Below are 23,655 nucleotides of genomic sequence, written 5' to 3' on the forward strand. Positions count from 1 at the left end.
AACGGAAAAGGGAATAAAGTTATACATGAAATGTGGTTGTCTGACAATATTAACTGCAATGATTAAAGCGTACCTTATATTCAGAGGAGAATATTGCACGTACAGTCTTTATGAAATTTTATTTGGCTATTATTTAACAAAGAGATGAAAAGATAATTAGCTTGTTGTTAAACTGTACAGTAAGGAAATAAGTGAAATAAGCCTTAAAATTATGTTGGTTTTTTTGGCGATGCTTTCGATGTTTTTTTAAGATAGGTATGCATACAAGAAAAATACTAATTAATCTAGGGGAAACGCATGAAAATAAAATTGATATTGAATTACACAGTTTTTAAAGGTTAAAGAAACATTCAAAACAGATGTGGTAATATTGTCAATGTGGCAACTATCTAACAGAATCAATCACATAAAACGTTAACAAAAAATAATTTAAGATGACCGTATGGCCTTCAAAAATAAGTAAGTACATACCGCGCTAGTAAGCTTTTAAAGGCTCAGAAAATAAAAAAAATGTATAAATTCAAAGGAAAATTTCATTCATCTATTACCTCATTATCACTTGAATGACTTAAAGCAGTCGTTTAAGGAAGCTGAATTAGAAGGAAACAAACTTCCTGGTTGAGGAATGGTAAAGAGCGTGATCTAATGATATCTTTAATTGTTTTGATTAAATCCCGATTATCAGTGTAAAACACTTATAGCAGTGGACGTAACTTCTACCTCAGGCATAGATTATCGTATCTGTATTTGGCAAAACTTTTAGGAAGTTTGGTCCTACGTGTTCTTCAACTTCCTACTTTAGTTGGCCGTTTTAACTTTTTTTTTAATTCGTGCGTCAATGATGAGTCTTTGTAGACGAAACTCGCGTCTGGCGTATACACAAAATTTAGTCCTGGTATCTATGATGAGTTTATTTACGTTAATTGAAACATAACTGTCTCCAAAATCTTTCAAAATCCAACTCCTTTCTTACTTGTATGTATAATTTTTTTATAACAAAAAAACATTAAACAGTCCAATAAATGCTTTATATTTTATCAATGTTACCAGATAAGCTTCATTCAAAACTACACGTGTAATAGTGATACACTCGGTAGTGGATATTGTTTATGTTCAAATCAATAACAAAGTAAAACTACACGTGTTATAGTGATACACCCTGTAGTAGATACTGTTTATGTTCAAATCAATAACAAAGTAAAACTACACGTGTTATAGTGATACACTCTGTAGTAGATATTGTTAATGTTCAAACCAATAACAAAGTAAAACTACACGTGTAATAGTGATACACTCTGTAGTAGATATTGTTTATGTTCAAACCAATAACAGAGAAATTTGAAATAATAATACAACATGGTTTGGTTGTCTCTGATAAACATGAAAATTCAAAGTTAAATAAGAGGGAAAACAATAAGTGTACATTCTTGTGATTACTCGCATTTTACAACCTGTTTCTCTGGAAAATCGACCACCTAAATAAACACATTAACTGACCAGACAGATAACAATGTATACACAAAATATGGTGGCATTTAACGTTGATACTTTTCTTTTTTCCTGTAAGTATCGAACGAAGTACTCATTTAAAGGAGGAAATTTGGTAGAGTTTCACATCATTTAAAACACAAGAAAGTGATATTCCTCTTGAGCTGATCATTGTTGTTTCTAGTATTATCCTTGAGAGAAAACCACATCGGATGATAAGCTAAACGTTTTACACAGTTAAACCATTGTGGTGACGTCAGCCCATTCATTTACCGTGGATTCTATTTCTAGAATCAACGCTTCCTTAATTCGTCGCTGAAATGGACTCACCTTTTGTCATTCTTTTTGAATCCTTTGTGTGCCTAATTACATTAAGGTTGAATTGGGCAATTTTACTGATTTCTGTTCAGTAATGGAATTATTTTAAAAACTTACCTTTAATTTTTGTAATTTATATATGCCTGCACTCGGAGTCGAACCCGTCCATGAATTCTCTTCATTGTCACTTACATCAATACATCGACGCTACCTCTCGGCTACCAATTGGTTACGATTCAATTGTCTAATTCATATATATAAATTGAATATTTGATATACATCGGTACAACGGACACACGTAGATTGTACCTTTATATATACAATAATAGGCAATCATATACATGTAGTATGAGTTGGTAGCCGCGAGGTTTCATGGAAATGCTCAATGAGTTAGAACTTGTCGGCTTAGGTTCGAATCCTGTTTTTGTTTTTGTCCCTGTTCTCGACTTTTCCTGGTTTGTTCCTTGTTTATTAAGTGATTTTGGATATTTTGTTTAATAAAAGCGAGTTTGGTCGTTTATTGTTGGATGATTGTCAGCTATTCTACATGTTTAAAACGGAAATGTTAACATTATAGGTGTCTATTTTTGTTTTATAAATCAATATTAGTATGATTACATTTGTTTATTCACAAATTCCAATGCTAGAAAATCGTGATGTAGGTAATGAGACTTCTTAGAAATTACGGACACATGCTTTATATATATGCCATATATATGTTTTTTGTCAAGTTGTTGTCCCAGGCTTGACACATTCCCCAATTTTATTAGAAATAAGATCAAATAAATTATTTTGTCAAAACATATAATGTTCAGATGCCTGATAAATGAAAATCTTTAAGGGCAGACGTTATGTGTACAACATGTATTTGTATTGTTTTAACCATAATGATTTAAATGTAATATATGATATATTGTAATGCATCGTTTGTCACGATAACATGGTTATTTAAACTCACTAACAATACCTCCTAATTAAGAATAGGCTTTAATTTTGAAAAGACATTATCACAATAGTTTAAGTTATAGATACAATGGATAAGCGTTGATTCATGAAAAACAAACCATTCGCCCTGCGGGCTCATGATTTCTTTTTCAGGAATCAACGCTTATCCATTGTATCTATATCACATAATAAACACTTGAAAGGGCAAACACGAATCTTACCATTACCGATGCTTAATTTTGATGTAGACTTTTTATTTTTTTTATCTCTATATATATATATTCCTATTGAAGCAATGCCAGTGGGCTTTGACGTTTTAAAACGTGTAAATGAAGATGTAACTTACAGGTACTTATAATCTGAAAACATATCAATTCACCATGATTTACGTAAGAAAATACCTAAACCAAATCGGGAATATGACCATTGTTATACATTCATTTGTTATGTTTGAACAATTGATTTTTCAATAAAAGCACAGACTTTCTGTTTTGAGTTAAACGTTTTGAGGCCCTGAAATTTTTTGCTGGAATTAGAGAAATCTTACCTGTTGGTCAATGAAGACTGATTCACAGTCGTAACCTCTACCCAACACACAACTTCTATGATGTTTTAGCTGTATTTGTAGGAAGATGAAAACGAGAAAAGAAAAACTTCCGGCTGGAAATTTACATTTCTTTTCTTTTGAAAGAATTAACTTGTTCATAATTTTAACAAATATATAGAAATATAAGTATCATAAGTGTGTATTACTATTTAAACTTCACAGTTAGGAAATACAATGACGTGGAGTAAGACAAACAATTATGTTAAGTCAATTTGCGATGTTTTTTATTTTTTTATTTTTTTTATTTTGGTTTCCTTGTTTTGTTATGCTATACATCACATATTATATTTTCAGAGACTTGAACTTATATACAGGTTTATTACTGATATGTATAACAGCACAATGTTTGTCATCAGTCAAGTAAAGGTATATAACATTGTTTAAGGTAAATGCGTGTAGATAAAAATTAAAAACAAACATTTAGCAGTTTGTTTTAATCTTTTCAGAATCATGAACAGATGTGGTATGATGTTCAATGAAACAACTCTCCTTCAGGGACTGCATATAGTCTAAAAAAACAATAGGCCACCGCAAGGCCTTCATTAATGAGCAAACCAATACCCAGTTAGTTAGCTATAAATGGTCCCAAAGTTTTGTTTTTTTAAATTAAAAGAAAATAAACTTCCTTGAATTAGCAATGAACATTTGTTTCTTTCTGAGTCAACATCGCATAAATAACTACGAGCTTTAATATTAAGAAACTGAAACAAAAAGAGAGAAACTAATCAGGTTGGTTAACACATTGTAAAGCTTTTGTTGCCGATGATATCTTCTATTGTTTTTGATAAAAAAATAAAAAGATGAATAGCTACTGCGTAACAGTGTTAAACGCACTTACATCAACGTAAATCTAAGCATAATTTTAATTGTTGATTGAAATAATCAAATTATCCTTTATACAAATAAATGATCCTTTGCAATACTGATGATGGAAATCAAAAGCTAATATTGCTTTACGGACAAGGCCAGTTCACCTTTTTATCGTATCGACCTTTTTGCTAAACCTGGACGTGTACTTTACTTTGGACGTATCATTATACATACATTAGATTTGTATCAAACTTGTTAAGGTACCCAACACTTGCACTAAAATTAAATTGGCTCGTTTTATTTTCATAAAATTTTGTCAAAGTACTTACTTTGACCCTTTTACAAAAATATAAAAATTTCGAAAATTTTGAACCAACCGTTTTGTCAGAAAAATTACACTGGCTATATAGCAGTTTGACAAACACCAATTTTGATCATTGAGAAGCTTAATATTCCTTTTACAACACAGCGTAATTAAAACGTTTAGCTAACTTTTCAGAGTTATCTCCCTGTAGTGTTAGGTACCACCTTGAATTAATATCATAAAAAAACTATTTTGTCTTTTGTAACATTGTCAAACGGAAATGTTTAACTCGTTTGCGGGACACTTTCGATTATTCAATGTTATTACCACTGTTTCATTTCCGTTAACCAATCGTCAGTACGCAAACTAGTCAAGAACAACCTTTGTTAAACTCTCTGATTTAGAGTTCCTGAATACTTTAGGTTTGATAGATTGAATGAACAGAAATAGCATACGAAAATATATTTGGTCGATAAATTAAAAATTACATCAGACAAAATTGACAAACAAAAACATCCACAGATCAAGTTCAGATCTGAATTTTGTGCATCTTCTTCATGTTAAAACACTTATAAGCGTCTACTCTAAATGTTTACTTATAATTAAAAGATAAGAAATTGAGAGATCAAATTATTCCGGTTTTTGAAACAGACTGTGTTTTAGAATGACTAACTTAAGAATATATAATAGTGACTATCAACTAAAGAATAAGAGAAATGTGAAGAAAAGAAGAAAGCAAAAGCACAAATTCATCGAGCAAATGGATAACAACTGTCATATTCCTGACTTCGTACAGGCATTTTCTTATGTTACAAATGGTGGGTTAAACCTGGTTGTGAAGCTAGTCAAACCTAGGAAAGAGTGGCATTTGAAACCTTGTATGTATTAAACTCAAACTTTCAGAAAATGGAGGGTTGAACCAGGTTTGTATATAACACTGAATCTGTCACATGTATTACAGTCGTATCAAACCTGGTTTTAAAGCGCTGAACCTATCTAATGTATGACAGTCGTATCAAACCTGGTTATATAGCGCTGTACCTGTAACATGTAAAGCAGTCGTATCAAACCTGGTTTTATAGCGCTAAGCCTATCACATGTATGATAGTCGTATCAACCCTGGTTATATAGCGCTAAACATGTCACATGTATTACAGTCATTTCAAACCTGAATTTATAGCGCTGCACCTTTCACATGTATGACAGTCGTATCAAATGATATTCGTCACCACGTTAAATGGTCCTGAACAAATCTCTGAATTTTTTTCTCGGTAATGTGACACAAGAAATAGTTAAATATTTGTATTTTAGGAACTGTTTGGTCTTAATACAAGTGGGGGAACAACATATTATGTTTTGTATATTATGTTTGAAAAGTATTATATTGATAGTTTGACTAAGGAGTATTTAATTAAGTTCCAAAATATGCTTCTGCTAATGGCAAATTAATTAGCAAACGGTAAATGTGGTATGGACGATGAAATGCATGTTTTTTCTATAATGCTAAAATCTCCGTTAATGCAATTATTGCACGCGTTTCTGTAAGGGTAAGGCTGTTTGTATTTATAATAACTATTATCATGGTAATAATATATATCGTTATGAAGGGATTTTGTTTTATCGAATATTACTAAATAATCTCCTTTATATTAATAATTTAAATACTTTCACGAGGTTTATAAAATCATGTGCAACACGATAAGTGCTACATCATCTACATTTTTGAATTCAGGAATGGAATAAATTAATTAAAGACGTTTGTTTAACGTATCATATAACATATAACTATAACAACGACCTAGATCTTGAAACTTCTTAGTACTTTCCAGACCTACATGTCTAGTGCATACATGATCGAACATGTTTTTTTCCATTACAGCGAACCAGATCAATTATACGATTTTGGCTTTCTTAAATTACAAATATACTTGAAAGCAGTTTGCTTTATTAGAATGTATATTGTGAAAATCATATATGTTTTTCCTGCCAACCAGGACAAATTTTCAAAATAATACGTCAGAAAATTTATACGTCACTTATATTTGTTTATCAATGTATATACACACAATTTGAAAATTCCACATAGGCAATGTTAGCATACAAGGTTGAAAAATCAAAGGTATGTAAGCATTTATTTCAGATTTAAAATAGTGTAAAAGATATATAGAATCTATAAGAATCCACAAATAGTTTATTCCACAAGGCGATTGAATGATTTTGACGTTTGTGGTCCAACGTATATATCAATTCATAATAGAAATATATCATAATGACATATAAAAGAACAATATCATACTGACGGGATATTAAGAACCAAAGAAATACACAAAAAATCGCATACACAAAACACACCATCAAAAAATTAAAAAACAATACAAATACATTGACGGGATAGTCAAGTACCGAGCCACGTTAAATGGATATCACATCAAACAATCCAACAGTTTAAGTAACAATAATAATAGAACAAAGACAATTGAAAGAGCAATAAAACTCGTTGTTAAGATGATAAACAACATCAGTACGCAGAATCAACAGATCAAAACCATCATGTATTATTTGTGAAGTTGATACGGAATATTTATCAACAAGGTCTTGGCACCTTCCGATGAACTTTTTTAGAAAAAGGACGAGACGTTATTTGAACAAACACTATATTTCCTTCAAAGTTCACTTCTTTATTTACTCTGCTTTGTGGTAAAAAATCAATGTGGTTTCTAAAAAAAAAGACAATTTTCAATTTATAATCATTTACAAAAAGGATATTTAAACAATTTATTTCTGTTAGATGCGCATTGCATTGGTTGAATGGACATATTCGATAACGTATGATGCTGTTCACAGAACCCATATCTTAATCTCACCGTTATACCATTTGTTTGATAAATGGTGCACTCATATTATCAATTAAAAAAGTAATTTGTTTAGGTGACAAATGTCTGTATGTGTTACAAAACAATGTTCGCGTCTACAAAATGCCACATATGGCCTGATTGCCGTTCATGAACACCTGAGATATCTCCTGTTTTAATGGGATTCGTTGTCTCTGGGTTATTCTTTATGTTGTATTTTTTATATTGTTGGTTGTCCGTTAGTATCTTTCTTATTTTTGCTATGGCCTTGGCATTTTTGTGTCTTGTTAAAAGTCGAATCATAAAAATACTGAACACCGATGACACAAACTGAGTACAGTAGGGTCTGTTATCAACGGATATTAACTGTCGTATTCCTAATTTAGTACAAGTATTTTCTTATATAAAAAAGTGGCTTAAATATAGTTTTATAGCTAGCTATACCTCTCACTTGTATGAGAATCGCATCACAATCTATTATATTGACAACAGTGTGTGAACAAAACAAACAGACATGATAGGTTAACATGTCAACAAGAAGAAGTACAAAAGTCAACATTAATCTCTATATTACAAACTAATGGCAATAAAAGGCGTATAGAAAAAGCGCATTTAAAAAAAAATAAAGGCAAGAATCCACAAAATTGAACGTCTCTTTGGTATTTTTCGCCTCTATTGTAAAACATGAAGATGTATGTGTCAAAATCTTATTGTAAGATGTTGTAATTTAGTTTGTATTCTTTCATTTTTAGCCGGGCGTTGTCAGTTTATTTTCGATTTATGAATTTGACTGTCCATCTGGTATCTTTCATTTCTCTTTTAAAAGGATAGAATATTGTGTAGACTGATTGTCGATTTGTTTTGACCATGATGTCGTTTGTTTTTCTTAGGCCTACGATTTTTTGCCTTCGTATATTCTGTATATCATTGCAGTAAAACATTTTGTTTTAGGAAAAGGACAAATGTGTACAGGCATATTGGTCTTCTGTTCTCTAAATATATCATCGATTTGAACAAGCATATCTTGAAAATATGTCGTATCGTGGCGGTCGAGTGAATTTGCAGATCGAGTGAAGTTTTTTCTAAAGGATATGTTGTGCTAACCAGCCTAAACAATTGTATAGTACTGTTCAAAAAGGATATAAAATTGGGAATGACATTGGGAATGTGTCAAAGATACAACAACTCGACCAAAGAGCAGACAACCAATGGGTCTTCAATGCAGCGATAAACTCCCCCATCCGGATGCGTCCTTTAGCAAGCCCTAAACAAATACATGTATGTACACTAGTTCAGTGATAATAAACTCATACTAAACTCCAAATTGTACACAATAAACTACTTTATATTTGCCACTGCAATCCCCAAAATTAATTAATAGTTTGAATTGTATATATTTTTTATAAGTATTTTTGTTGTTGTGAAAATACTTCAGGAAATTTAACATATAAAATATTCTGAAGAAAAATCTTAAGCCCCCACGTCAGAGACATATGCGTGCTTAAACTAGTACTCTGACTGTCAATCTTCACACGCGTACAACAAATGAAAAATGTCGTATTTAATCTTCATAATAGACGTGAGATACTGTGGAGTAGCTATAACGAATGTGATAATAAGTAGTTATATTATTAATTTAAATAACTAAACTATTTTTATTCGTTCAGTGAGAGCCACATGTTCGACTATATTTTGGAATGCGAAAATGGAAAAATGGAAAACTACATCATTCTGAAATAGTTTTGCCTCAGCTTCCACGTCAGAATCATATGCGCACCTAAACTAGTTCTCTGTCTTCTACTATCTCAACACGCTTACTGTGGAGTAGCTAGAACAATTTGGTAATATGTAGTTATATTATTAATTCGAATAACTAAACTATTTTTATTCGTTCAGTGAGAGCCACATGTTCGACTATATTTTCGAATGCAGATAGAAAACTACAGATATCAAATATAATATAGCATGGTTGCTATTTTATTATTTGATGACTGATATATGTATGCTTTGTGACGTCATGCAAAAAATTTCATGATATTGATCAAGGTATTTTAACAGTGTAATTTCGTCGATGATTTCAGAGAAAAACATCTCTTCACTATAGACCAAATGACATAGACGTGAACAGCTACAAATCACTGCAAATGACATCGACGTGAATAGCAACAAATCACTGCAAATGACATAGACTCGAACAGCTACAAATCACTGAAAATGACATAGACGTGAACAGCTCCAAATCACTGCAAATGACATAGACTCGAACAGCTACAAATCACTGCAAATGACATAGACGTGAACAGCTACAAATCACTGCAAATGACATAGACGTGAACAGCTACAAATCGCTGCAATTGACATAGACGTGAACAGCTACAAATCACTGCAAATGACATAGACATGAACAGCTACAAATCACTGAAAATGACATAGACGTGAACAACTACAAATCACCTCAAATGACATAGACGTGGAGAGCTACAAATCACTGCAAATGACATAGACGTGAACAGCAACAAATCACTGCAAATGACATAGACCTGAACAGCTACAAATCACTGCAAATGACATAGACATGGACAGCTACAAATCACTGCAAATGACATAGACGTGAACAGCTACAAGTCACTGCAAATGACATAGACTTGAACAGCTACAAATCACTGCAAATGACAGAGACATGAACAGCTACAAATCACTGCAAATGACATAGACGTGAACAACTACTAATCACTGAAAATGACATAGACGTGAACAGCTACAAATCACTGCAAATGACATCGACTTGAACAGCAACAAATCACTGCAAATGACATAGACTTGAACAGCTACAAATCACCTCAAATGACATAGACCTGAACAGCTACAAATCACTGAAAATGACATAGACGTGAACCACTACAAATCACCTCAAATGACATAGACGTGGAGAGCTACAAATCACTGCAAATGACATAGACGTGAACAGCAACAAATCACTGCAAATGACATAGACCTGAACAGCTACAAATCACTGCAAATGACATAGACATGGACAGCTACAAATCACTGCAAATGACATAGACGTGAACAGCAACAAATCACTGCAAATGACATAGACCTGAACAACTACAAATCACTGCAAATGACATAGACATGGACAGCTACAAATCACTGCAAATGACATAGACGTGAACAGCTACAAATCACTGCAAATGACATAGACTTGAACAGCTACAAATCACTGCAAATGACAGAGACATGAACAGCTACAAATCACTGCAAATGACATAGACGTGAACAACTACTAATCACTGAAAATGACATAGACATGGACAGCTACAAATCATTGCAAATGACATAGACGTGAACAGCTACAAATCACTGCAAATGACATAGACTTGAACAGCTACAAATCACTGCAAATGACAGAGACGTGAACAGCTACAAATCACTGCAAATGACATAGACGTGAACAGCTACAAATCACTGCAAATGACATAGACGTGAACAGCTACAAATTACTGCAAATGACATAGACGTGAACAGCTACAAATCACTGCAAATGACATAGACGTGAACAGCTACCAATCACTGAAAATGACATAGACGTGAACAGCTACAAATCACTGCAAATGACAGAGACGTGAACAGCTACAAATCACTGCAAATGACATAGACGTGAACAGCTATAAATCACTGCAAATGACATAGACGTGAACAGCTACAAATTACTGCAAATGACATAGACGTGAACAGCTACAAATCACTGCAAATGACATAGACGTGAACAGCTACCAATCACTGAAAATGACATAGACGTGAACAGCTACAAATCACTGAAAATGACATAGACGTGAACAGCTACAAATCACTGCAAATGACATAAACGTGAACAGCTACAAATCACTGAAAATGACATAGACGTGAACAGCTACAAATCACTGCAAATGACATAGACGTGAACAGCTACCAATCACTGCAAATGACATAGACGTGAACAGCTACCAATCACTGCAAATGACATAGACGTGAACAGCCGCTCATCAGTGCAAATGTCATATACGTGAACAGCTACAAATCTATGCAAATGACATAGACATGAACAGCTACAAATCACTGCAAATGACATAGACGTGAACCACTACACATCACTGTACGGCCTTGAACAATGAGCGTAGACAACTGTTAAAGGTAATGAAATGACAGTTGTTTTCGATTTGTTTTAGTTTTTAATTTTGACATTTGATGCATAACTTTCAATTTAATATTTTTCTCAATATAATTGTGTTGTTTTCATTAACAACCAAACAGTGAATAGCATATCCAGATAGTATCATAAAATAACTCATAACACTCATGTTTGTACATATATATATTTCTTATTAAAAACATGTATTTATTTTGGCTGTCTACTAAGAGCACATTTTTGAGCCTCTATTGTAGTTTTGGGCAACTGCTATGGTCAACGAACAAAAAGTTATCTGGATCTACGCCGTTATTTCTCAGAAGACAGGATATGCTATCTAGTTGAGATTTCTCCAATGGCTCTGGTGTACGTGAAAAAATAAATGCAGTCTCTACAAATATAAAAAGATAAATGCCATTAAGTGTTTGTAGTAATGCATTGAATACATACTATTATTGTATGTTAAACGACCGGTTACAACTGAAGGACACTTTCATTTTGCTACACGTGTTTTTATATATTATTCTCGTTATACTAAAAAATTAAATATAAATTTTTTTGATATTGTGTTTACGATAATGTGTATGTTTTATTTCCATGTTTAAGTCTATGGTTATCTTGTTGATACCTCGCCTTACGGGAGTATTGTTGTATTTTCAATTTCAATAAAATACAATCTGGATACATGAAGTTAATAAATCTTTATTTTCAGGATCATGCTAGAAAAATGTAACTACAATTTGTAGCGCCACTACCAACCGTGTCAAATACTATAGGATGTCATGATATATGATCTCTTATATCAATTACTTAACAATTTCACACTATTAGATGCTTTAACAGTAAAAAAAAATGCTAAAAAGTTAGAAATAGCATGCGCCTAAAACACTTTTGTATAGCTACACCATTCTACACTAATTTGTGTTGACCTGGCATAGACGATAGAAGAATGATGGGTAATTAGCCAATTATCAATTTGTATGAGCAAACATAACCGATTTTAATACATCATAAAAGATCAATTTATGTATCACCATCATGCTGTTGTATACTATAAACATGTGCACAATTTTCAGAAAGTCACAACTATATGTAAGTATTTTGTTATCGGAACATGTTTGATACATTATCCTACGATATCAATTCCATCAAAAGAGTGGCGAAATATACCAGATTACCTCATAAATAAAAACCACGAACAAAGTTATGTCTAAACAAGAAGAAAACAAACAGAAAAACAATAGTGCACACGATACAATATAGAAAAACTAAAATCTAAGCAACAAGAATCCTCTAAATACTTGGTGAGATCTCCAACGCCATCTGACCACTGATGGTGATTTTGTAATTATAGCTAATTACGAACCTAAACTGTCTTGCCTTCCTTTGCCGTCTTCACAACCATACAGCAAATGGAAGTTGTCATATTGTACAGCCATTATATAATATTGATACTGCGGAACAGCCGAAACATAAGATGCAAATTCCTGTTGGTAAATCTGTTTTATTTTAATGTTTTCGGGAATGTACTTTTCAGTAGCTAATGTATGCAAGTAAACAACACATATCAGGACAAAGACTGAATAGATCGTGAGTTACTGCTAGCCAATTGTTTTCCCTGTCCTGAATTTAGTACAGTTGGAAAGTCTGAAAATTTACTGAAAGAATGCAAAAAATCTTTCCAACTTTTTGTTACATCTTTTTCGAATTATTCATTCCAAAATGACCGTTTCAGAGTATTGTTGGTCTAGAAGTGTCGTTTTCAATATAATGTTTAGAGTAATTCATGTACTAGAGTCGGGATGTTGTTTCTTTGAAATATTTCCCATTTACATTCTTAATTTAATAATCATTTCTAACTATTCTTCCGGGAAATGATGACATCATATTATAATTCCGAAATTGAAACTAGTATCACGAACAGAAATACAGTACTAACATTATTTGAAAACTTACAGTCAAGTGTTCCGTCAAATGTGGCCATTCCCGGATTTCCTGCATCTGGTATAATTCTACCAACAAACATATCTTGGAAGAATTGACTAGTACTGTGAGTCATAAATTCATAAAATATGATTAGAAATTGAACAAAAAAAATGTTTAAGATAACAAGAAACTATTTTACTTTTACAAAATATACAAATGTGTTCGATCGTGTCTTTAATTAAAAGTGCCTTAGTTCAAACATATTTTATTGCACAACACATTGACAATAGTATTAGACACAAGTGTTGCAACTTAGAACGTCTTGTATAATAGATACAAATAATAAATAACCAAACAAAATAAATGAAATACATAATAATTACATTATTAATAATATTAATATGGAGACATGCAATTAACAAAAATTTAAACGACATGTTTTTCAATTTAAAAAAGTGCCTCAAAGTCTAGAGGACAACAATTATTTGAACGTAGATATAAGAAGGTTTGGTATGAGTGCAAATGAAGCAACTCCCTACCCAAGTCACAATTTGTAAACGTAAACCATTAAAGGTCAAAGTACAGTCTTCAATATACATGTATGATAAACATAATTAATTTACAAGACAGGTCACCATATACATAATGTCCCCTTTTCTGTGTGTTTATCAAATTAAACTCATTGATTCGTCAATATATATCTTCACGTGATAGTATACTCACAATGTGTTGAGCCAGGAAGCATAAACACTTATAGTACCATCATTGTTTACTTCTTTTATTTCTGATAAACAGGTCTGATTCTGTAACCTCGGATCTCTTTCGGGGAACTCACTCATTCTATACCAGCGGCCTTCCATCTTATTTTTAAAAAACAGTAACAATATATAACCCAAATGAGTCACATACACTTAATAAGGAACGAGTCAGTGTGCATTAATAGGAATACATTATCTTGGTATTTTTGAATTACCCGACATACCAATTCACACTAAGTTAAAAGTCACAATCGAAAAAAAGAACACTCTAAGATCTGTACTTAGCGTCTTTTATTGGATGTTAGAATGTACAAACTCCCGACCAAGTTTGATGTGTGTGTTGTCAACTGATTTGTAAAGTTTATTCTTCTATTGCACTGTTACACCATTGATCCAGGTTAGTGGAGGTTGGAATCCTATTAACACATTTTACCCTACCATATTATGTATGTATGAGCCTATCCCAAATCAGGAACCAGTAATTCAGTGGTTGTCGTTTTTGCCGTAGTTCATATTTGTTATTCGTTCATTGTGTTATACATTAATAAATCGTTGGTTTTCTCGTTTACATTGATTTAGATAATATGCAATTTATAGTTGAACTATTTGATTGTGTCATTTAGCAAACTCCTTGGCAAACTAATCACACCGTCTTTTTTATATTTGAAAAAAAAGATTATCAAACTAAACTGGCATCTCTTAGTCCTTGATAATATGTCACCAGAACGTTTAAACAATCTGGATTTTTTTTTGCTTACATGAAATCATTTGACTTGTTGATTCAAATAGATTTGTTCTAGGTGAAGCAGCAGTTTATATACAATAGGAGCGTTTCCCTGTTTAAACACAGTAGGCGTGTATCCCGGTTTATACACAATAGGAGTGTATCCCTGTTTCACTGGTATTAAAGAGATAATGGTAACTGCATTTACGATTATCCCAATATGCATATGGCGACGGTAGATATAGGTAAAATCTTTACACTCACTTTTCTTACATGTAGCATGTTTTTGTCAATAGTTACTCGGCTGCAAGGTTTATATACACCATTACATCATATTTGAATCGTAACGGTGCACTGGAATTGTCTAAGCGCTGTGAAAATAGCCGTTGAAAAATGCGGGATGATAATCGTAACTCGGAAAAAAAGATAATCGTAATTATGGTATCTAAAAATAAAAAAGATAATTGTAACTGGAAACTGTTTTATTGATATTGACACTAAAAACGTAAATCTGATAGCATATTATAAAATTATGGCGATGAATTATTTACGAAATGTACCAACATCTCATGACATTTCGTTTTATGCATATATAATTAATAGTTCTTATGAAAACAGCTACATACTAGTATATCATAAAATTGGAAGGGTGGACAAGCTTCAAGAAATTTGGAAATTGGAAATCACGAACTTTGTTAATTTACAGAAATTTACAAACACTAGGTAAGCCACAAAATATGTGAATGAGCGATGGAAATTATAATACATGACAATAATTGTCGGGCGACACGCATTTGTCACCTTATATCAGATTTCTGATTAAGACGGTAAACAAAAATTAATTTATCCTGAAGTAAATAGTAAATATAGTTAATATTGTTTAAATTCATTTATTGCAGGTGGTTATATGTGTTATTTCTGCCCCCGGGAAGCCACTGCTGATTTAATTCTAGAACATACCCTAGTATGCCATAACGAAGTAAGAAAGACATTTAGTATTCGTCAAAAACCGTTTAACGAGATTATTATTATAAAAATTAGTTGCTACAGTTTTCATGTCACTTCGATCATTTTTCATGGATGATATCACAACTTAAGATGAACAATTGATAACTTTGAAAAGTGTTTTACAGTGTCATTTCGGAGTCTTTAATAGCTGACTATGCGGTATGGGCTTTGTTCATTGTTGAAGACCGTACGGTGACCTATATTTGTTAATGATGAGTCCTGTCGGTCTCTCGTGGAAAGTTGTCTCTCACATCTTCTTATTTATATTGGCTACTTCATGACTGTCACTGAAATTTCAGTATCTCAGATATAAACTATAAAAAACACAAATTTAATTTTGAATTATGATAATATGACATCCTTAAAACATTTAATGCTATATAAGACTAGAGAAGGATTGGCCTTACATGGGATTCTTTGTGTATTATGAATTTAGTAACGTGGAGTCCATTGACAAACATGGATGTGTGTTCTTTTATAGTTTGGCCAAAAGCCCGAACATAAAGAAATACAATTGATGTGGCTTTAAATTTTCTTACAAGAAATACTTATTCAAAGAATGACTGCAAAGTTGAGAATTAAATAACGCATATTCCGCAAAATAAAAAACAAACTTATTAAAAATTCATAAATACTCGGTATATGAAAAGTATGCTGCATACAGATTAGACCGTTGGTTTTCCCGTTTGAATGGTTTTACACTAGTAATTTTGGGGCCCTTTATAGCTTGTTGTTCGCTGTGAGCCAAGGCTCCGTGTTGAAGGCCGTACTTTGACCTATAATGGTTTACTTTTTAAATTATTATTTGGATGGAGAGTTGTCTCATTGGCACTCACACCACATCTTCCTATATCTATGCATACATATGCATGGTAGATATTGTAGAGAAAAATATTGAAGGTACTAAACAAGGAACATTTTTGTATTTGCATGCTTGCCATATAATTAGTACTTTTCTATTAAATGAAAACAAAAATTAGCCTTACCTAATTTTCATGCATTTTTATGAAGCACAAAATATTTGTTTCAAAATTTATAAAAATCTTTGTAATTAAATCAGTTCCGATTGTGATGATCTACAGGTTATGCCCTTTGATGTAATTTATCAATATAACATATTTGTGGTTTTTTTCCCGTCTGTCAAATGCTTCGTAAGACTATAGGTAAGGCTAATAAAAACAAAAAACAAAAGAAACAACAAACAAAAGAAACAATAAACAAAAGTAAAAAAAAAAAGTGACAATAAACAATAGTAACAATAAACTGGTAACTATTCTAGATCCTTTACCATTGCACTGTTTAAAGAAATGTCCTAAAATACATGGGTATAATTTGATCAAAACATTTGAACTTAATTTTTAAAATCATATATTATATCAGTATATAATAGAAAAAAGTAAATCCAAGGGAAAATATGTACGGCTGAATTTATTGAATTATAAGGAAAAGGGAGATATGGGGTCAGATATGAACACTAAATCCGATAATGCAGTTTTATAGATTATCGTTGATTATCTCAACGAGATTCATTTTCTCGCTTGAGCTGGTACAGCGATCGAGTTGAGATGACCAATGCGAATCTGTTTATCGCTATTTTACCTATGACGACGTTGTCAATTTCAATGTTAATTTCGTTAGCAACGCAAAGTGGCCTCCTTAGTTTCAGCGATAATTTTTCCATCTCAAGCGATAAGCATGATATGAAAATTTTCACAAAAAAGATCAAAGGAAAAATGCACAAAATAGCGATAATTATAGATTATCGTTGATCATCTCAACAAGATTGATTTTCTCGCTTAAGCTGGTACAGCGAAAGTGAGAAAAGCAATTGAGTTGAGATGAACAATGATAATCTATTTATCGCTATTTTACCTATGACGACGTTTTCAATTTCATGTCAATTTCGCTAGCAACGCCACGTGGCCTCCTTAGTTTCTAGTGATAATTTTTCCATCTCAAGCGAGAAGCATGATATGAAAATTATCACAAAAAAAGATCAAAAGGAAAATGCAGAAAATAGCGATAAATAAAGTTATTGACGGAAACTTGTTCATTTCGCACAGAATTTTAGTATAAACGTGATATAAGAGGCAAACAACATATGACATATGAAAATGTGGTATACGTGACTTTCATTTTGAGCAATGAATTGTAAGGATTGCACTTTTGGAATATGGGATATAGCTTATCCATCCTTTGTCTCATCAAATAGAGATATATAGGTAAATTTATCCTAGATAATAACCTGTAAGTTTCTTCATTTATTTGTATATGCGTTAATGTCATCGTTAAACTGGGCATTCACAGTTTTAACACACAAAATACCATTGAAATGCTGAAAGACACATTTATTATGTTTCAGTTACTATTATCCGATTAAGAAAATTTCGATTATCAAAGAAGAAAAATACCATAGAGTTACGATTATCATCCCGAATTTTTCAACGGCTATTTTCACAGCGCTTAGACAATTCCAGTGCACCGTTACGATTCAAATATGATGTAATGGTATAGATAAACCTTGCAGCTGAGTAACTATTGACAAAAGCATGCTACATGTAAGAAAAATGAGTGTAAAGATTTTACCTGTATCTACCGTCGCCATATTGGGATAATCGTAATTGCAGTTACCATTATCTCTTTAATACCAGTGCTGTTTATATACAATAGGAGTGTATCCCTGTGTATATTCAAAAGGAGTTTATTTCTGTGTATATACAATAAGAGTGTATCCCTGTTTATATACAATAGGAGTGTATCCCTGTTGATAAATTCGGTATAGTTTGACTTTGTACGTGACTAGTGTCTAAAGTAAAATAACAAAAATAATGAACTCCGAGGAACATACAAAACGAAAAGTCCGTAATCAATTGACAAATTCAAAAGCTGAAACATATCAACAACAGCAACTGTCATATTCCTGAGTTGGTACATGCATTTTGTTATGTATAAATGGTCGATTAAAACTGGGTTTAAAGCTACCTAAACTACCAATTGTTATGAAAGTTGCACCAATTGGCATGATGCAAACGTTGAATCAGAGGGTATGTCACCCCTCATCAATTGGAAGCTGAAAAATGGAAAATTTAAATCATCACATTTGTTTTTAATTGTTCTAGTTTGACGTTGTTCATTTGTATCAATATTGAAAACTTGAGTTACAATAAAGACTATATATTTTCGGGAGTATTTAAAATATCTTATATCCAAGGATATGTTGTTATTGAGGACAAACCATTACTAATGTATCTGCAAGTAAAATGACATATTTTGTGAGCCGATTTTATTTTTCGATTTATTTTGTAAAAAAAAGTTATTAAAACTTGTATCTAATCGCCCGTAAATTTCAATGATATTTACAACAGTTTTCAACTGATTTTTGACTCCAGTTATTGGTGGAATTTGTGTTGCATAGCCTTTAGATTTCGTCTATACTATTATGTGTCTGATTGTCACGTTAGTTTTAGCCATGATATTGTCAGGTTTTGTTTTTGATGTATGAATTTGACTATCCATCTGGTATATTTCGTCTCTCTGTTTGAAATTATCGGGTCTAACAAATAGTTAGTATTTTTCATACAAGTTGTGTTCAAATGCAATCCATGTTTTCTGTAATGACTTCACAGTAATGTAACTGGACATGCGTGGTTGACTTGTCATTCTTATTTCAACCTGTTTAACTTTACCAATACAAATATGTTATCCTTTTTATTTCGAATCGATGACTCGTTGTGATAAAATTGAGATGGTGTCTCTAAATGGTGAAGCTACTATTCCCTCCCCTTCAATCTTTCAGGAATGACCAACAACTGAACAATTTTGTTTTAAAATGTAACACCGAAGAAGTCCGTTAAAAGTTACAGGAAAAACATAACTAATGTCTCCAATATTGACCTCGATTTGAGGAACATAACTATACAAAGACGTAAAAAGAAAATAACGGGGCTGTTAATGAATTCGACCATGATACCTTTTAAAAAAATTATTTAATTTGATACATGTATTTTATTTTTAAAATTTGTCTTTTAAGTTTGACAGATCAGCGATGCATGTTTTTTGCAGTCGAGAAATCATAGTTTAAGAAGTAGTTTATCAAAACGACATTTGATGTGGTGCATTTAAAAAAACACAATTTAAATGGATTACTTATTAAATCTTTATAGAGCAGAACATTTTAAGTTGTAAATACATTATAAACCTGATGCATTATTTATAAAGGATAAGAAACAAGGTACGTATCAACTTTAACCAAGCAAAAAATTAAAATAAAATAATAAAATATTTCTGTACTTTTTAGAATGAAACAGAACAAAAGTTATGTAGTATACCTTAAAATTCCACAAAAACTTTGAAATAACAATTAAATATCCTTTAAGATTGAAATGGAGTAATTTTATAGACAGTTTTAAAATCGCAAATATTTCCCTTCGTACTTGAAATGGGCGATTGTCAATTTTATAACAAAGGGTGTCATGGGAAAATTATTTGAATATATTAAAGCTGTAGGCTATTTTGTGTACAGGACGACATTAGTTCAGATATTTGTTTTTAGAAATTCCGATAAATAGAGGGTATTCTTTTTAAATGAAATACAAATACCACGTTCACTTTTTATTTTTGTCCGTCTGATGGGTTTAGCCTTTTTCAACTGATTTTTATAGTTCGTTCTTTTGTTTTACTGTTAAACCACTGTCAAAGGTTTACGTGTTTAACCCCGCCACATTATGTATGTATGTTCTTGTTCCAAGTCAGGAGCCTGTAATTCAGTGTATGCCGTTTGTTTTTGTGTTACATATTTGTTTTTTGTTTATTTTTTTTATATAAATAAGGTAGTTAGTCTCTCGTCTGATTTATTTCACAGTGTCATTTTATAGCTGAATATGCGATAAAGGTGCTTTGATTATTGGTGAAGGCAGTACTGTGACATATAGTTGTTAATTGTGTGCCATTTTGGTATCTTGTGGAGAGTTGCCATATTTACAATTATACCTCATCTTCTTTTTTATATATTCTTGATATGTAGTATTCCTTGTTCTGCATTATTTGTATTATTTAAAGAAATCTGTCAAAACAGTTGCACTTGGGTTATCAACGGTCTTTTACCTGTCGTTAGATCACTAAAATTTACATCATAATAGAAAACATACAGTACATAAATGTATAGGTACTATTTTGTTTTAAATGTATAATATCTGATAATTTTTTTTTACCTGGCGTGCGTTAATGGTATTATTTAATTAAAAAAAAGTGTTCTTTTCTACGTAAATCTTCCTACTTTATTCTAATTGAAGTGTTATACCACACAAGTGTTTTTTTGTCTGATACAATCTAATAACATCTTAGAGGAGTAGGTGCACCTGCAATGTCTAATTATAAGGTTAATTGAGTATGTCTTCAACTTGGTTCATTATAAAGCCATATAACCTTAAACAAAAAGTTGGGTGACATATGACCTTGAAAAAAGACAACCGGAAGTGACCTTGACAAAACCTGAAGTAGCAGTTTTTGCACCTTTTTCATAAAAAAGTACTCGGAGTTCATATGTTTTGTAAATTAGATTCATTAACTTATCACTCAAGACTAGAAATTACTTCCGGAAGTGGCCAATTATCTCCTGAGATAAAGGCAAAAGTATAAAAGAACTATATATGTTCGGAATCAGTGTGAGAAAACCTATCATATGAGAAAGGAAAATACATTAAATTCACCGGAAGTAGCAAATGATCTTCCTTATTTGACTGAAAAGTGTATCAAAACCACTTATGTTTCGCTTCAGTATAAAGTAACCAGTTTATTTTCTAAATTTCTTTGATGTGGAAAGACCTGGTTTTTAACTCTAAATGATGTTTCACGAACAAAGCTAGTTTAAAGGAAATATGTCCTTTCTTATTCAAATTGAACTGTTTCACGAACAAAGTTCCTTTTAAGGCAATACGTCCTACCTTATTCTTATTGAAGTGTTTCACGAACAAAGTTGTTTTTTAAGCAATATGTCCTGAACTGATTCACGAACACAGTTATTGTGAAGGCAATATGTCCTACCTTATTCTTATTGAAGTGATTCACGAACAAAGTTTTTTTTAAAGCAATATGTCCTACCATATTCCTATTGAAGCTACCTTATTCTTATTGAAGTGTTTCACGAACTAAGTTATTTTCAAGGCAATATGTTCTACCTTATTACAGTTGCCGCGTTACATCCAAAACGTTATATTCAACGCAATATTTCTACCTTATTTCAACGTGTGACAACAAAATAGTTATTTGAAAACAACACATTTAATAAATATATGTGTCCGAAGTGCTTTTCTGGCTTTAACTTCATCGGGAACGTTCCAATCCAAACATTTGAAATCCAAAGATGTACAAGTACCTCAATCTTTGAAGAGCTATATGACAAAAATTCCTAAAATAATTAGCCAAATTCATTTAAATTCAACTTTGCCTGAAGGAGTTGAAATCATACATCCTTCCTTAATTCAATTGACATCAGCCACAGTTTGCACTGGTGTACATTTACCAAGTCTTGTAATCTGTCAATACATCCTACCTTATTCCAATTGACATCAGCGACAGTTTGTGTCGATGTACATCTACTAAGTCTCTTAATCTGTCCATCAGCCTTACCTAATTCCAATTGACATCAAAGACAGTTTGTACTTATGCACATCTACCAAGTCTAGTAAAATACAACACGTTTAATAATTGTATGCGTCCGAAGCGCTTTTCTGAATTTACCTTCATCATGAACACTCATAGCCAAACATTTGAAACCCGAAGATGCAGAAGTACCAACATAGTTGAAGAGCTATAAGACAAAAATACCTAAAATTATTAGCCAAATTCATCTATATTAAACTTTGCCTGGGGGAGTTGAAATCTAATTATACACCCTACCTTATTCCAATTGACATCAGCTACAGTCTGCACTGGTGTGCATCTACCAAGTCTTGTAATCTGTCCATAAACAGATATCACGTAGAGTAAAACAAAAACAAATCGGAAGGTACACATCACTGGGTCACAAATATGTCGTCGTTGAAAATATTTAAATAACTTAGATCAATTGCGTCAAGGTTTTTTTCTAACAATATTCATACAGAGTGTTAACAAAAAATGCAATGAAATTAGTTTTTAACTAATGTTATCTGATACGAGTATTTTTAGTTTAATTTGTCTTTAAGTTCGACAGTTCAGCGATGCATGTTGAAGCAGTTGATAACTCACATTTTATAAAGTAAAAAATACATTTGATATCATGGCGCATTCAAATAAAAACGATTAAAATGGTTTTATTATGAAATCTATATAGAGCATAACATTTTGAATTTTGAATAGAATAAAAACGTATTGCAGTATTTATAAAGGGTAAGGGGAATAGTGAAAAGCATTTGTATACCTTCCGACAAAATATGAAACCAAAGTTATGTGTTATATCTTAGTATTTCACAAAATCTTTGAAATGCCTAAACGTTATTTTTTTTAAATAAATGAACAGGAATCCGAGTTATTTTATGCAAACAGTATAACATTCGCAAACGTTTTCCTTCGTGCTTGCGCTTTGATGTTGTCAAAGGAGAAGGAGCCTTAAGGTCTGATTTTGGCCCAAGAGAACAAAACATTTGATACCATTTCAAATTGGCACATAATATTAAGAAATGCATAGGGTCAAGAAATATCAATAAAAAACATGAAAAATACAGAATGTATGCAGTTTTCTATCTTTTCTTTTCGTTTTGGAAACATC

The 23,655-nt window shown here is 32.0% G+C and overlaps 2 protein-coding genes across 2 annotated transcripts in view; both read right to left on the bottom strand.

Annotated features, from left to right (window-relative positions):
- LOC134690662 (uncharacterized) overlaps window positions 1-3,359 on the bottom strand; it is a 41,901-nt gene extending 38,542 nt beyond the window's left edge. The window contains exon 1 of the mRNA XM_063550653.1: window positions 3,299-3,359. The gene's annotated coding sequence lies outside the window, so the exon portion shown is untranslated. The remainder of the gene's footprint in view (window positions 1-3,298) is intronic.
- Window positions 3,360-11,632: 8,273 nt separating this feature from the next.
- Window positions 11,633-22,937, bottom strand: LOC134691675 (apolipoprotein D-like). The gene is made up of 5 exons (XM_063552235.1): window positions 22,806-22,937; window positions 14,142-14,278; window positions 13,449-13,540; window positions 12,859-12,957; window positions 11,633-11,883 (listed from the first exon to the last, which is right to left on the bottom strand). The coding sequence occupies exons 1-5, from the start codon at window positions 22,920-22,922 to the stop codon at window positions 11,741-11,743; spliced, it is 588 nt and encodes a 195-aa protein (XP_063408305.1). The 5' UTR covers window positions 22,923-22,937; the 3' UTR covers window positions 11,633-11,740.
- Window positions 22,938-23,655: the final 718 nt, after the last annotated feature.

Source organism: Mytilus trossulus, chromosome 11 (genome assembly GCF_036588685.1).
Source record: "Mytilus trossulus isolate FHL-02 chromosome 11, PNRI_Mtr1.1.1.hap1, whole genome shotgun sequence".
NCBI lineage: Eukaryota > Metazoa > Mollusca > Bivalvia > Mytilida > Mytilidae > Mytilus > Mytilus trossulus.

Excerpts from the sequence above, each read along its gene's own strand:
- LOC134691675 (XM_063552235.1), bottom strand. The coding sequence starts at position 22,922 with ATGTGTACCTTCCGATTTGTTTTTGTTTTACTCTACGTGATATCTGTT. Across the intron at positions 13,541-14,141 it reads GCTTCCTGGCTCAACACATT|TACTAGTCAATTCTTCCAAG; the intron begins GTGAGTATACTA and ends TATGACTCACAG. Across the intron at positions 12,958-13,448 it reads ATTTGACGGAACACTTGACT|CTGTTCCGCAGTATCAATAT; the intron begins GTAAGTTTTCAA and ends CTTATGTTTCGG.